The sequence below is a fragment of the Diaphorina citri genome, unplaced genomic scaffold, assembly GCF_000475195.1.
Source record: "Diaphorina citri unplaced genomic scaffold, Diaci psyllid genome assembly version 1.1 scaffold46, whole genome shotgun sequence".
NCBI lineage: Eukaryota > Metazoa > Arthropoda > Insecta > Hemiptera > Psyllidae > Diaphorina > Diaphorina citri.
In genome coordinates, this window is record NW_007377483.1 from 35,905 (window position 1) to 52,023 (window position 16,119).

Consider the following 16,119-nt stretch of genomic DNA (forward strand, 5'->3'; position numbering starts at 1 on the left):
TTTTACTTAGAGGGCAAAAGAGGTTTTGACAAAGAATTTACTCTTCTCATAAATTTTGCACAGAAAAGAAAATCGAAAAAATATACCCATTGACACATAACCGAACTTGAAATTCCTACTTGTTTACTTACTCGCATGTGAATCTTGTACATTTGTTGAGTTACAAGCTCCTCAATTGCCTGACGAACATTGATTGTTCTCTGAAACAAAAATAGAGGTGGGGGAGTATTAGAAACACGAATCCACCAATCCAATCTGGTCCCTGGTGATTTTTAAATCCTAAGAATGGTATACTTAATCGTTATTAGTCCCTATTACCTACCTATAGTTGCTCTTCAGGATACTTCCTTAGCAAATACCTTAGTTACCCTGGTATAAACAACTAATGTCTTTTATTGATAAAAATTCCCAATTTGGTCGTAAAATTTGCTTGGCACTACTTTACTTGGTGTCTCATGCCTTTATCTTTATTTGGCAGCTCCGTAATTCCACTTCCTCTTTATATAATGCAAAATACTTACTCGCAATTGAGGCTGATCCAAAAACTTCTTGGACACCACCAGCAATCTGTATTGGTCTTCATGGCCTGGTCCTACTCTCCCCATGACCTCCTCTTTTATACTCTCACATTTGACGATGACTGGATCGAACTTCTTCCGAACAATCTCCTCGACTAGTTGACATGTCTTGTTCGGATGGAACTTCCAGTCCATGTTAGCTTTATCTGTACTCAGATGAAACTCTAGGATTTCCCGTTTAAGTCGATTTCCACCGAAGACGGGAGCGTCCATGAAGTTGAAGTTGTACTTCATTTCTTCCTCGGTGAACAGACCCTCGGGCTTTTCTTCAAGGGTGTGTGCCTGCGTGAAAGAAAATAACATCACTGATTTCTCTTGAACATATTTTACACGCACAATAAAGGAGAAAAAAGAAGTGGGAAGACGGTGTACGGTCCATAATCTACTCCATCAACCCTGGACAAGAAAGAAATTGACATTTGACAGTCCATCGCCACAAACAGAAACGAATGGATCACCGAAGCTAAGGACCCTCGCTGTCTGTGAGTGAGTAATAAAGGAGAAAACTCCAGTCACAAATTAAAATACCTTTCACGATATTTCTATAATTTGATGTGAAAGATGTCGTTACTTACCACAATTTCAACTCGACTGTCACCCGGGTTATTGAGGAAGGGATGGGCGATTTCTTTGATAATGTCATGTCTCTGAAATAAGAAATACAGAAGATGGTTGGAAATCCCTTTTTATGAAATCCTCTAGGTACATATATTGTTCATCAAGGAAAACATTGTATTGTATATTGCAATATCCAAAAAATCCAAGGCCTAATAGTGAGGTACCTCCTAATTATCCTCTAGCTACATATATTGTTCATCAAGGAAAACATTGTATTGTATATTGCAATATCCAAAAAATCCAAGGCCTAATAGTGAGGTACCTCCTAATTGACCACATGTCTCAATACCCCTCTCTCTAACATCTTCACGCATACTCTTAGCGTCTAGCGACTAGTGACCTGCCGACAGAAGTGTAATCAAACCTCTCATCAGAAGTAATTAATGCAAATCACCGAGACTCTAAGCACAGGAGACCTGAATCAACTTCTTCACTAAACACATCTCGACATGGTGTGCAGGTAAAACAGTTTAAATTTCGTCCAATTACCTCAATAACTAAAAAACATGGCGGCTTGGGTTTTAAGATCAGTACTGGTTGTGTTCGTGTGCCAAACCTTGTCCAATGTCGCTAGCTTTCCTCAAGGAGAAACGAAATCAACGAGATCTTACTTCGAAGGAGACAAGCCAGAGAAACCCAAAGATTTGTTCAGGATTCAGGAGGAGGCCAAGGTTTTGCTGGAAAGGGATCCCAAATTGAAGCCCCAGTTTGTAGCCATCATCCATAACAAGTTCCCTCATCCTACGTTCCCAGGGGAGAGGGCTCCTTGGTTCCAGGTCTATGTATACTCGGATTATTTCCAAGGAATGCCAGACGAGGAGGTAAGTGGAGAATACGGAATACAACTCTGATGTAAGGAGCATGTTTTTGTTTCTAAGGAGCCGGGTCTGTAGATTATATTAGGGCTGCCTTTAATTCAACTGTTTCTACCAAAACCTACTTTATTTTCAACAATACATAGTTATACATTAGCATACATACATACGAGTAATTATACTTGGATTCAAATTTATTCAAACTACTAATTATTAATTTATTAAGCCGTTGTTTTGTCATCTTCACCAATATGAGGTGTATAAAATTGGTGGATGTACCAATTTTCCCGTCACTATTTCCTTGATTTTTAAAATTTTTCTTTTAACAAATAATAATAGGTAATTCAATGTTTATTCGGGACACATACATATTATTTACACAGGTATGCCTCCTTTTCTCTGAGTTTACAGCCCTCTAAGTTGTTTATCTTTATAGCTGTCATGAACGCCTCTTTTTTCTTTCTTTCTTGGTTACCTCTAGATTCTGCTTCATCCATTCTCTCTTTGACGTTCGGTTGACACCTTTTCTAAGGGTTTCACTCTTTCTTGGTTACCTCTAGATTCTGCTTCATCCATTCTCTCTTTGACGTTCGGTTGACACCTTTTCTAAGGGTTTCACTAACTTATTTAATACCTCTCCTATTCATTCTTACCCTCAGAGAGAACAAATGGTGGTGAACGCACTCAAGAAGGACATGCCATGGGATATTCGAGGATTGGCATTGATCGTAAGTTTCTCCTTCTTAGGGTTTTCAATTTTCTTTTATGGGTTTACCAACTCGGGATTGAGATGAAACGTGGATTTCCCTATACTTAATAGCTAGGGCAACCTTGGATTGAACCCAATCCTGAGACTAAAAACACTTTGAACCATCGATGCTTGACATTTACTTTTAAATCTATTTAGGTACCTATGATAAATAGTAGATAAAGAGAGCGTCAACATCAGTTTTTTTTCGTGTGGTTGGGTGGAAGAGCTCCTTCTGAAGAAAGTATGAAGCGAAAATCAATCTGATATGCAGCAATAATTGACATGTAGCATCAATATGGTTTACACTTAGTACAGAGATCTGTCAGACAATGAGTTAGGTCAACTTGAACTTCTTTTATATTATTTAAAATTATCGTTATTGTTATGTTGAAAGATTCTATGGTAAAAAGTTACCAATAGTAATGATGCACCAAGTACAAACTCAGAATATTTGATCCTTCGTTCAAACATTTATATCGTGTTAGTTGGTAATAAAAATAATGTATACTAAATTCAATTAGTTTGTAATGTTGTAATAAGCGCATTAGGTCTATTTATTGGACACATTTCTCTTCCCAGATTACAGGTACACCTGATCAGTGGTCCGCCTGTCAGGTCTACCTGATGAGCGCACTCACTATCAGGTAGATCTGACAGGCGATCCTGATCAGGTGTACCTGTCAGGTTTACCTGATAGTGAGTGGCTGGCCCTAGAAGGCGTAGGTGTGCCTGTCAGGTCTACCTGATGGTGAGTGGCTGGCTCCCCCCAAAAATGCTATTAGGTTGTACTTACGTAACACGTGAATACAGTGAGTGTGCCAGGAATTGAGGGAACATTGTTGATGGCCATTTCTCTCACCGCCAACATACGCTGAAAAGAAATGCTGGCCATAAATGAAATGTCAAATCGTATGGTGAGTTTACATGCTCAAGCTAAATGCACAAACTGGCACAAGTGAATTGTAGCATGTGAACGCGGGCGTAGTTTGCACAAAAAAAAAAAAAAAAAAAAAAAAAAAAAAAATTTTTATTTATTTTTTTAAAAGAGGCGTTCATGACAACCTTACCAGGCTTGAACATTTATATCAGCCATTTAAACGGGGTGGACCATTGTAGTGGTATAGGAATGCTCCATTCATTTTCTTTTTGATTTGCATATTCTTCTTCAGTGTAGAGCTGGAACAGAAAGTATTCGCTGAAGAGCCTGGTATTTGGAGCTTAGAGGTGCGTTTTCCCTTATGAGAACGTTACGTACTATTGTTGTGCATATTCTTCTTCAGTATAAAGCTGGAACAGAAAGTATTCGCTGAAGAGCCTGGTATTTGGAGCTTAGAGGTGCGTTTTCCCTTATGAGAACGTTACGTACTATTGTTAGTCAACTACTATTGATTATAGGACTGGCAACAAATTTGTATACCATCAACTACTATTGATTCTAGGGCTGGCAACAAATTGGTATGTCACTAGATTTACTATTACTGTATGAAATTTTGTTTTCTGCTCCTGCTGGTTCAGTTGGAACTTAGCTCTCAAGATGACACAGAATCAAACTGATGATTTCAGCTGATTCTATACACAACAAAAAGTTCGTTTTGCTCATTTCGCTACATGGAAAACAGTTCAAAATCTGGTGCTATTCCTCTGCTACTATTTATTAAATCCCCTTTGGAGGTGAGCTTCCTATATTTTCCTATTGGACTGTACTTTTTCTGACGGTATTTTAGTCATCATCGCGACAGGAAAACGCACCTTCCACGGACATATCGTTTGGACGTTTCCTTGATTTCGTTCTCACTTTGTTTTTATCTCGCAGGTTTCTCCTCATGCTTCTTTTCCATTTCTAATTCTATTTTATATTCTTCTGGGGTAAAAAGCTGCAATAAGAAAACACAACTGGTATGAAATACGCTGACGAAAGTTCTTGCTCCGGATTAATTTTCCCAGCAGCAGGATTTAGATTTTGATTTCGGAGAACCTTCTATTCCTGAACCGACTACTTAGTTCTCTCATTGGGCCTCAAACTTACAACCAAACGAGTTTTACTTGGGGGGTTGTAAGTTGGAGCCTTTGAATCTATGAAATTCTTACTACGTATAAAATATCATCGGAGAAGCCTATCAAATTCTTTATTGACTATCAAATTCCTTCAATGATGATAAAGACATTAAGGTAGGTATATATCCAAATTCTCCCGATTTGATTCGATTGCAAAATCAAATTAATAATAAATGATGTAGGTAATTTAGTACGATATTTGAATAGCATTTGCTATCTTAGTAATCTTAGGTAAATCCTATATGACCTATATCTTAACGAATCCTATCTTGTGAGTATAAAAAGCTTACGGGGTTGGCACAGATAATGCGTCGAGTTTTTGAGCATGTGAAGCCAAGTGTCGCTACATGGAAAACAGTTCAAAATCTGGTGCTATTCCTCTGCTACTATTTATTAAATCCCCTTTGGAGGTGAGCTTCCTATATTTTCCTATTGGACTGTACTTTTTCTGACGGTATTTTAGTCATCATCGCGACAGGAAAACGCACCTTCCACGGACATATCGTTTGGACGTTTCCTTGATTTCGTTCTCACTTTGTTTTTATCTCGCAGGTTTCTCCTCATGCTTCTTTTCCATTTCTAATTCTATTTTATATTCTTCTGGGGTAAAAAGCTGCAATAAGAAAACACAACTGGTATGAAATACGCTGACGAAAGTTCTTGCTCCGGATTAATTTTCCCAGCAGCAGGATTTAGATTTTTGATTTCGGAGAACCTTCTATTCCTGAACTGACTACTTAGTTCTCTCATTGGGCCTCAAACTTACAACCAAACGAGTTTTACTTGGGGGGTTGTACGACTACTTAGTTCTCTCATTGGGCCTCAAACTTACAACCAAACGAGTTGTACTTGGGGAGTTGTAAGTTCGAGACTATGAATCTATGAAATTCTTACCTTGCAGAAAAGTCTGGCCACACCATGCATCATGATTCTGTTGACCAATTCATCCACCATAAATCGCCGCTAAAAATAAGAAATGTACATTAAATCTTTGGAAATTCTAATTTTCTACACTTCCAATTTTCTGGAGGCCCTCGAATTTGAATCGAGGAATATGATATTTGCTCAATTTTAATATCTACCGTTCTAACTCTATCTGCATCACCAATAAAATTATTTCATGCTTCACTGCAGTATATCCCTTCAGTATAATATGCCTTTACTTAAGTTAAGAGTTCTTACCTCAGGTAGACCTGACAGGCGGACCTGATCAGGCGTACCTCTCAGGTCTACTTCATAGTGAGTGGACGGTCTAAGGGCTCTTACCTGAGGTATGTCCTTGCCTTTGAACTTTTCCGACACTATCAGGATTTGGAAGTGGCTTTCCTGGGCTCTGTCTATGCCATAGTGTTCGCATACGTTTTCCACGTAGAAGAATTCCGGTATGAACGTCTTGTTGAATTCTTCTTCCATGATGTCCTGAATGACATGCTCCCCGTATGCGTAAGGTTTCATGTGCTCCATGTCCTCCTCATGGAACCCATCTGGTCTTTCGTCGGTTGACCAACACTTGAACACAAAACGTAGAGATTGGTCAGATCGTTAGTCCTTTGGTTTGTTTGGTTGGATGTTTGTTAGTTCGTCTGTTTGTTTGTTTGTTTGTTTGTTTATCCCTGAGACAGGTATGATACCTGCCTATTTCACAGTGTTGGGAGGATTGGGATAAACCTCTTGGACGCCCAGATACCTGGGTTCCTTCCATGATCTGACGGTTCTAACCCTAAGATGAGTTTGTGATTGTAGACGAAACAAATTATTTACTGACGTAGTCATGTCATGAAGATTTGAGCGAAATTCACATAGGTATAGATACCCAAATTTTTCCTAATATTAAGTTCTAAAATGAAAAAAAGAAGCTTGAGGAGTGTTGAACTCCCTTACACATTTAAAGAATGTAAAAATGTCATACTTACATCCAACGACAGATCATGGGGCTCTGCATGTTCAAATACAGACTTCAGAAGATTGATCGTGATGTTCTTTCTCTGAAACAAAGAGAATCCTGCTGTAGACATGATTTGATACTCAATGTTGAAAATCACAAACAGGGACTTCAAGGAATCTAGTTGAACTCCTAAACTATGATCTCACTGAAAATTAAATGCGAATCTCCTACTTGATAGGACTGTCATGATCTCTCGGGTACTAACTTTGTTATATGTACATACATGGAGAAGAAATAAACGGAGAACCTCGAACAGTCGTCATTTTCTTGCTTCTATAAAAGCTTAACCCCATAAACTAGGTATGGAAACATACACAACACAAACCACCGTATTCACCTACCTACTACAAAAATAACAATGGAACTCGAGTTATCTATGTATTCTTGATAAGACTGCTGGCTGCTGGTGAAAATTGGATTTCTAATTCAACCAGAGTGAAAAGAACAGACACGGGAAGTAATGAAGAGTTACTTACTACAAAGATAGGCATTTCAATAAAAACGTCCGAGATATGATCCAAAAACTTCTTGGACACCACCAGCAATCTGTATTGGTCTTCATGGCCTGGTCCTACTCTCCCCATGACCTCCTCTTTTATACTCTCACATTTGACGATGACCGGATCGAACTTCTTCCGAACAATCTCCTCGACTAGTTGACATGTCTTGTTCGGATGGAACTTCCAGTCCATGTTAGCTTTATCTGTACTCAGATGAAACTCTAGGATTTCCCGTTTAAGTCGATTTCCACCGAAGACGGGAGCGTCCATGAAGTTGAAGTTGTACTTCATTTCTTGGGTCCTACTCTCCCCATGACCTCCTCTTTTATACTCTCACATTTGACGATGACTGGATCGAACTTCTTCCGAACAATCTCCTCGACTAGTTGACATGTCTTGTTCGGATGGAACTTCCAGTCCATATTAGCTTTATCTGTGCTCAGATGAAACTCTAGGATTTCCCGTTTAAGTCGATTTCCACCGAAGACGGGAGCGTCCATGAAGTTGAAGTTGTACTTCATTTCTTCCTCGGTGAACATACCCTCGGGCTTTTCTTCAAGGGTGTGTGCCTGCGTGAAAGAAAATAACATCTCTTGAACATATTTTACACGCACAATAAAGGAGAAAAAAGAAGTGGGAAGACGGAAGACGGTGTACGGTCCATAATCCACTCCATCAACCCTGGACGAGAAAGAAATTGACAGTCCATCGCCCAAAGCAGAAACGAATGGGGCGAAAGAAAATAACATCTCTTGAACATATTTTACACGCACAATAAAGGAGAAAAAAGAACTGGGAAGACGGTGTACGGTCCATAATCCACTCCATCAACCCTGGACGAGAAAGAAATTGACAGTCCATCGCCCAAAGCAGAAACGAATGGATCACCGAAGCTAAGGACCCTCGCGGTCTGTGAGTGAGTAATAAAGGAAAAAACTCCAGTCACAAATTATTAAAATACCTTTCACGATATTTCTATAATTTGATGTGAAAGATGTCCTTACTTACCACAATTTCAACCCGACTGTCACCCGGGTTATTGAGGAAGGGATGGGCGATTTCTTTGATAATGTCATGTCTCTGAAATAAGAAATACAGAGAGGATACTAGTGTGTCAACCATACAGGGCCGTATTTGAACGGGGCATGGGGCCTGCCCCCCCCCACCCTCGGGCTATTTTTCGCCCCTAAACGTAGTAATATGCCAAAAATATTGGTGTAAAATGTTGATCATCGACATAATAACCTTCTGACATACAGAAGATGGTTAGATACAGAATCTATAAAAATCTAATTCGACTGTCGAAATTTTTGCAAATTTATATGTTTGGCAAACTGATAGAATATTTTCAACGGCACCTACAACCCTCGTTAGAATCTGGTTGACAAAATTTGGCCATCATAAAAACCTATCAAATTCAGTTAATTAATGGGGGCTGAAAAGATTTTCGATTGTCTGTCTGTAAATATTTAATAAGGTCTTATAGTAAAGAAAACACAAATCATATCTACTGTATGTACATGTTTATTACTTGACAGCTACAACAATGATCATAATCACTTATAGTAAAGAAAACACAAATCATATCTACTGTATGTACATGTTTATTACTTGACAGCTACAACAATGATAGTCTTATTTACACCAGATAGATATCCCAAGTGTTCTTGGATCCACGGACATCCTGACTCGTTATGTTCCTAGAACAACCCCCCCCCTTAATTATTCCAAATGATTACACCAGGGCACTAGACCAATTCCTTAAGCAAACATTGTCGCCCTGTTGTCTACTACTTCTTGGTCCTCATAATAATACTTATTGGGCTCCACCTTGTCTAAATCCGTTTCCAAGTTGATTGGGAACCGCTTGTCCAAGTCATCAAAGTTTTGTAAGCGTTCTTCAAACGAGGTGAGGGTAAATATTTTCTTAACACCTTGGAGTACGGTATCATTCCTCAATTTCACGCCCATTTCTTCTGAAAGCTCCTTACGATACTGTTCCAACAGCTTGAGTTTCTGGTTGGTGTTCTTTTCTATTCTATCCTCAACGTATTGATGGTAATCGATAGCGAGCTGACGTTCTTCATCGTTGATGAGAGGGTTGTCGTGGACTCTCTCGTCAAAGTTGGGTCCGTGGAGTCGTCTCCCCAGGTCCAATAGCTTGTAATAATGTTCCCTCGGAGACCAGGTTGTCGTTTTGTTCAGGAAGCCCCCTTCCAAGATCAACTGCTTGGTGTGTACAATGGCAGCGAACTTCTTCAGTTTGTCTTCCGTCAGTTTATCCGGGACATGGTCATACTCATACTTGGAAGTAAGCTGAAACAGAAACGGGTTTTCATATTATAAAGAACAACACTGAAAAACAGATTAATGGTATAAAATATCATCGGAGAAGCCTATGTTCCAACGATAAACTACTTTTATTTTCTATTATTGACTATCAAATTCCTTCAATGATGATAAAGACATTAAGGTAGGTACCTATATATCCAAATTCTCCCGATTTGATTCGATTGCAAAATCAAATGAATAATAAGTACAATATTTGTATAGCATTTGCTATCTTAGGTAAATCCTATATGACCTATATCTTAACGAATCCTATGTGAGTATAAAAAGCTTACGGGGTTGGCACAGATAATGCGTCGAGTTTTTGAGCATGTGAAGCCAAGTGTCGGGGTGGGGATATCGAACAACATCTGGCGTGGTCTCATCTCGCGAATGTTGTTTATATTCCTCCGGAGTCATGTTCTAAAAAAAAGAAACAGGACCAAAAAACAGGGTCAAAAAGTGAGACAGCCCCAATTTGATATCTCGAACAAAGAGATTTAGAAACATGTGCGAACCTCGTAAGCATTTTCTTTAGATAGTAGAATTTTATGCCTAATATACAATAGGTACTACTGGAATAAAATGTTTAGATTAAGAGTGGATATAACATCCCAGATTGGAAAAAAATCAAAAAGTGGGACAGCCCCAATTTGATATCTCGAACAAAGAGATTTAGAAACATGTGCGAACCTCGTAAGCATTTTCTTTAGATAGATAGTAGAATTTTATGCCTAATATACAATAGGTACTACTGGAATAAAATGTTTAGATTATAAGTGGATATATACGTAACATCCCAGATTGGAAAAAAACTGATGTTGACGCTCTCTTTATCTACTATTTATCATAGGTACCTAAATAGATTTAAAAGTAAATGTCAAGCATCGATGGCTCAAAGTGTTTTTAGTCTCAGGATTGGGTTCAATCCCAGGTTGCCCTAGCTATTAAGTATAGGGAAATCCACGTTTCATCTCAATCCCGAGTTGGTAAACCCATAAAAGAAAATTTAAAACCCTAAGAAGGAGAAACTTACGATCAATGCCAATCCTCGAATATCCCATGGCATGTCCTTCTTGAGTGCGTTCACCACCATTTGTTCTCTCTGAGGGTAAGAATGAATAGGAGAGGTATTAAATAAGTTAGTGAAACCCTTAGAAAAGGTGTCAACCGAACGTCAAAGAGAGAATGGATGAAGCAGAATCTAGAGGTAACCAAGAAAGAAAGAAAAAAAGAGGCGTTCATGACAACCTTACCAGGCTTGAACATTTATATCAGCCATTTAAACGGGGTGGACCATTGTAGTGGTATAGGAATGCTCCATTCATTTTCTTTTTGATCTGGAGTTTCAATTAGTACCTATATACAATTATACATAGTAGACATATAGAGATGATAGGGTACATTGGATTCCTTATAGGATAGATTCAGATTATTCAGAAAGATACAACTAATTAAATTTGAAACTGACACTAATTTCAAGTTCTTTGAAGACTTCGAGATATTGTGCCTGATAATAGGAAACAAAACAAGTAACAAAAATTAACAATGAAGTCAGAATAGGAACATCAAGGAATTCCATGCTGCTGCTACTTACAACTTTCCAATCGGGGACACCTCTAAACATTTTGGACACTATGAAGACCTCAAAAGCTTCGGCCCCTTCAAACAGACATATTAAAGAGATGATAGGGTACATTGGATTCCTTATAGGATAGATTCAGATTATTCAGAAAGATACAATTAATTAAATTGGAAACTGACACTAATTTCAAGTTCTTTGAAGACTTCGAGATATTGTGCCTGATAATAGGAAACAAAAAAAGTAACAAAAATTAACAATGAAGTCAGAATAGGAACATCAAGGAATTCCATGCTGCTGCTGCTACTTACAACTTTCCAATCGGGGACACCTCTAAACATTTTGGACACTATGAAGACCTCAAAAGCTTCGGCCCCTTCAAAGTTGGTTCTCAGCACGTTCTGTAGTCTGTAGTGCCTCTTGATTGTCAATTTCAATGGCATGAATTCTCTGAATATAATTTGTCCCATGAACTTCTCCGTGGAATTGTCGAAATGTTTGGCGGCATAAGGATCAGGAGTTGGAGTAGGACCCGGAGTTTGCAGAAGATCGTAATAGTCTGGTTCCTGAGTAGTGTACCATCTTACTTGCGGGTATTTCTTCCTGTAGTATTCATACCTCTCCTCGGAGTCATGTTGACAGGATACCACGGTCACTAGAGTAACAAGTTTGAAAATATCCAGTCCTGAGAGCGCCATTGTGAAAGGTCTAGTACCCTGGTGTAATCATATGGAATAGCACCAGGAGACACTAGACTATACTGAGCCAAGAGAATCAGGTTGAGTCGCCACTTTGCTGTTATCTCGATTTCCATCTCGTAATTTGGCATTCAAGCTGTTATTAATCTAATGGCGAGAAAATTTACCTCACAATCCAAGACGTTTACTTCCTCCAGACTTTGCATAATGCGGAATCTTATATTGATTCAGATGAGCATACATAGATCAGATCAGCGCCACACATGCTAACAAGATCTACAGTGTGGTTCTAAATACGAGTCTCCTTGACAAGACGTTTACTTCCCCCAGACTTTGCATAATGCGGAATCTTGTATTGATTCAGATGAGCATACATAGATCAGATCAGCGCCACACATGCTAACAAGATCTACAGTGTGGTTCTAAATACGAGTCTCCTTGTTCTTTCTGTCGATATGGTCCCTACGGAAAAAATTTCATTGCGTGAGTATGTTAGGAAAACCTCCCTGTCAGGAGGTCAGGGCTACCAATAAATCTTTGGAAATTCTAATTTTCTACACTTCCAATTTTCTGGTGGCCCTCGAATTTGAATCGAGGAATATGGTATTTGCTCAATTTTAATATCTACTGTTCTAACTCTATCTGCATCACCAATAAAATTATTTCATGCTTCACTGCAGTATATCCCATCAGTATATATATGTTACGGTAAATGTAGAAAATCTGGTCATTGTGAAAAATTACCGGTTATTTTTCACAATTACCACTGTCATTGGTAAATGTAAGAAATAATGCTATAAAACTCATTATTTCTCACATTTACCGGTTATTTTTCACAATTACCAGAGGGCCTTGGTAAATGTAGGAATCATATCCAATCAGGAACGATTGACACGCGTGCGCAGTGTGTACAACTAACATGATATAAATGTTTGAACGAAGGATCAAAGATTCTGAGTTTGTACTTGGTGCATTATTACTATTAGTAACTTTTTACCATAGAATCTTTCAACAACACAATAACGATAATTTTAAATAATATAAAAGAAGTTCAAGTTGACCTAACTCATTTTCTGACAGATGACAGATCTCTGTACTAAGTGTAAACCATATTGATGCTACATGTCAATTATTGCTGCATATCAGATTGATTTTCGCTTCATACTTTCAAAATTCACATAGGTATAGATACCCAAATTTTTCCTAATATTAAGTTCTAAAATGAAAAAATAAGCTTGAGGAGTGTTGAACCTCCTTACATATTTAAAGAATGTAAAAATGTCATACTTACATCCAACGACAGATCATGGGGCTCTGCATGTTCAAATACAGACTTCAGAAGATTGATCGTGATGTTCTTTCTCTGAAACAAGGAGAATCCTGCTGTAGGCATGATGTGATAGTCAATGTTGAAAATCACAAACAGGGACTTCAAGGAATCTAGTTGAACTCCTAAACTGTGATCTCACTGAAAATTAAATGCGAATCTCCTACTTGATAGGACTGTCATGATCTCTCGGGTACTAACTTTGTTATACAATATACATACATGGAGAAGAAATAAACGGAGAACCTCGAACAGTCGTCATTTTCTTGCTTCTATAAAAGCTTAACCCCATAAACTAGGTACATGATTTGATACTCAATGTTGAAAATCACAAACAGGGACTTCAAGGAATCTAGTTGAACTCGTAAACTGTGATCTCACTGAAAATTAAATGCGAATCTCCTACTTGATAGGACTGTCATGATCTCTCGGGTACTGACTTTGTTATACATACATGGAGAAGAAATAAACGGAGAACCTCGAACAGTCGTCATTTTCTTGCTTCTATAAAAGCTTAACCCCATAAACTAGGTATGGAAACATACACAACACAAACCACCCTATTCACCTACCTACTACAAAAATAACAATGGAACTCGAGTTACCTATGTATTTTTGATAAGACTGCTGGTGAAAATTGGATTTCTAGTTCAACCAGAGTGAAAAGAACAGACACGGGAAGTAATGAAGAGTTACTTACTACAAAGATAGGCATTTCAATAAAAACGTCCGAGATAGCCTACTACAAAAATAACAATGGAACTCGAGTTATCTATGTATTCTTGATAAGACTGCTGGTAAAAATTGGATTTCTAGTTCAACCAGAGTGAAGAGAACAGACACGGGAAGTAATGAAGAGTTACTTACTACAAATATAGGCATTTCAATAAAAACGTCCGAGATAACATTAATGTGAAAGTGAATCCTGCGGTCCTTGTCCTGCGCCATATCAGGATGCATAATACAGTGGGAAATCTGGACATGGCTTGTATTCAGCGATGTGAAAGTGAATCCTGCGGTCCTTGTCCTGCGCCATATCAGGATGCATAATACAGTGGGAAATCTGGACATGGCTTGTATTCAGCGTCAGTCGCAACAACTTCTGGGCGATCCTTTCAATTTTCTCCGGAGCTAGAGCAGCTTTCGTCGATGTCTGATGGTGTTGGGTATGGTTAACTGTGGTCGCACATATCATTGGCAGCAACAAGGTCGTTCCCAGTAGAAGCACCAGCATTTTGTGGACTGTTTGGTGCTCTTGCTAAGTCATATTGTTGGTCTTCCCGTCTTGTGTTTGTTTGCGATTGCAATCTATACAGTATTGTCATGTGGTAGTTTGTTGAACTCACGGTCAGATTGCGCTAGTGTGGCTTCTTTCACAGCTTTAGTGGTCGACTTCTTCCTAGGGATTCTTAAGGCTATGACTATGAAGTAATTTGCCAAAATGTTTAGAGGTGTCCCCGATTGGAAAGTTGTAAGTAGCAGCAGCAGCATGGAATTCCTTGATGTTCCTATTCTGACTTCATTGTTAATTTTTGTTACTTTTTTTGTTTCCTATTATCAGGCACAATATCTCGAAGTCTTCAAAGAACTTGAAATTAGTGTCAGTTTCCAATTTAATTAATTGTATCTTTCTGAATAATCTGAATCTATCCTATAAGGAATCCAATGTACCCTATCATCTCTTTAATATGTCTGTGTAGGTACTAATTGAAACTCCAGATCAAAAAGAAAATGAATGGAGCATTCCTATACCACTACAATGGTCCACCCCGTTTAAATGGCTGATATAAATGTTCAAGCCTGGTAAGGTTGTCATGAACGCCTCTTTTTTTCTTTCTTTCTTGGTTACCTCTAGATTCTGCTTCATCCATTCTCTCTTTGACGTTCGGTTGACACCTTTTCTAAGGGTTTCACTAACTTATTTAATACCTCTCCTATTCATTCTTACCCTCAGAGAGAACAAATGGTGGTGAACGCACTCAAGAAGGACATGCCATGGGATATTCGAGGATTGGCATTGATCGTAAGTTTCTCCTTCTTAGGGTTTTAAATTTTCTTTTATGGGTTTACCAACTCAGGAGATGAAACGTGGATTTCCCTATACTTAATAGCTAGGGCAACCTCGGATTGAACCCAATCCTGAGACTAAAAACACTTTGAGCCATCGATGCTTGACATTTACTTTTAAATCTATTTAGGTACCTAAATAGTAGATAAAGAGAGCGTCAACATCAGTTTTTTTCCAATCTGGGATGTTATATCCACTCTTAATCTAAACATTTTATTCCAGTAGTACCTATTGTATATTAGGCATAAAATTCTAGTAGTCTGGTTCCTGAGTAGTGTACCATCTTACTTGCGGGTATTTCTTCCTGTAGTATTCATACCTCTCCTCGGAGTCTTGTTGACAGGATACCACGGTCACTAGAGTAACAAGTTTGAAAATATCCAGTCCTGAGAGCGCCATTGTGAAAGGTCTAGTACCCTGGTTGGTAAATTTAACCAATCTCCAATGGGTGTAAAATTATTCATAATGCCACGTTTTGCCTTACACAGGTGTTCATACACAAAAAGCCCACTCCGAGGCTTAGGTGTAGGGGCAAACAGCCCTAAAGGATGAGATAAGATTGTACGAACCTTTGGATAGGCAGTGTATGACATAAGATATCTATATGTGCATACATTTTCATCTTTGTGCATAACTAAGTACTTACGTTGAAAGAAACTCTGTGGAATCCAGACTCGAACACCAAGACGTTTACTTCCTCCAGACTTTGCATAATGCGGAATCTTGTATTGATTCAGATGAGCATACATCGATCAGATCAGCGCCACACATGCTAACAAGATCTACAGTGTGGATCTAAATACGAGTCTCCTTGAAAAGCCTGACTCCAATTTCTTCCTCAAGCCAAATACCTA

At 38.5% G+C, this 16,119-nt stretch overlaps 3 protein-coding genes across 3 annotated transcripts in view; all 3 read right to left on the bottom strand.

Moving 5' to 3' along the window:
- The window catches only part of LOC103514897, a 13,245-nt gene extending 11,606 nt beyond the window's left edge, over positions 1-1,639 (bottom strand). The window contains exons 1-4 of the mRNA XM_017446468.2: positions 1,613-1,639; positions 1,154-1,225; positions 522-860; positions 132-200 (exon numbers count right to left, since the gene is read on the bottom strand). Of these exons, the coding sequence (XP_017301957.2) occupies positions 132-200; positions 522-860; positions 1,154-1,225; positions 1,613-1,639 (507 nt within the window). The remainder of the gene's footprint in view (positions 1-131; positions 201-521; positions 861-1,153; positions 1,226-1,612) is intronic.
- Positions 1,640-5,220: 3,581 nt separating this feature from the next.
- Positions 5,221-14,616, bottom strand: LOC103514905. The gene is made up of 6 exons (XM_026827618.1): positions 14,195-14,616; positions 14,065-14,106; positions 6,731-6,802; positions 6,084-6,326; positions 5,712-5,780; positions 5,221-5,430 (listed from the first exon to the last, which is right to left on the bottom strand). The coding sequence occupies exons 1-6, from the start codon at positions 14,429-14,431 to the stop codon at positions 5,359-5,361; spliced, it is 735 nt and encodes a 244-aa protein (XP_026683419.1). The 5' UTR covers positions 14,432-14,616; the 3' UTR covers positions 5,221-5,358.
- On the bottom strand, positions 8,849-11,943 carry LOC103514813. The gene is made up of 3 exons (XM_008479733.3): positions 11,484-11,943; positions 10,627-10,695; positions 8,849-9,578 (listed from the first exon to the last, which is right to left on the bottom strand). Exons 1-3 carry the CDS (start codon positions 11,868-11,870, stop codon positions 9,024-9,026), a joined length of 1,011 nt encoding a protein of 336 aa, XP_008477955.1. The 5' UTR covers positions 11,871-11,943; the 3' UTR covers positions 8,849-9,023.
- Positions 14,617-16,119: the final 1,503 nt, after the last annotated feature.

Excerpts from the sequence above, each read along its gene's own strand:
- LOC103514905 (XM_026827618.1), bottom strand. The coding sequence starts at position 14,431 with ATGCTGGTGCTTCTACTGGGAACGACCTTGTTGCTGCCAATGATATGT. Across the intron at positions 6,327-6,730 it reads CCCATGATCTGTCGTTGGAT|TGTTGGTCAACCGACGAAAG; the intron begins GTAAGTATGACA and ends TTTGTGTTCAAG. Across the intron at positions 5,431-5,711 it reads TGGCCAGACTTTTCTGCAAG|CTTTTTACCCCAGAAGAATA; the intron begins GTAAGAATTTCA and ends TTCTTATTGCAG.
- LOC103514813 (XM_008479733.3), bottom strand. The coding sequence starts at position 11,870 with ATGGCGCTCTCAGGACTGGATATTTTCAAACTTGTTACTCTAGTGACC. Across the intron at positions 10,696-11,483 it reads GTGTCCCCGATTGGAAAGTT|AGAGAACAAATGGTGGTGAA; the intron begins GTAAGTAGCAGC and ends TCTTACCCTCAG. Across the intron at positions 9,579-10,626 it reads TTCGAGGATTGGCATTGATC|CTTACTTCCAAGTATGAGTA; the intron begins GTAAGTTTCTCC and ends TTTCTGTTTCAG.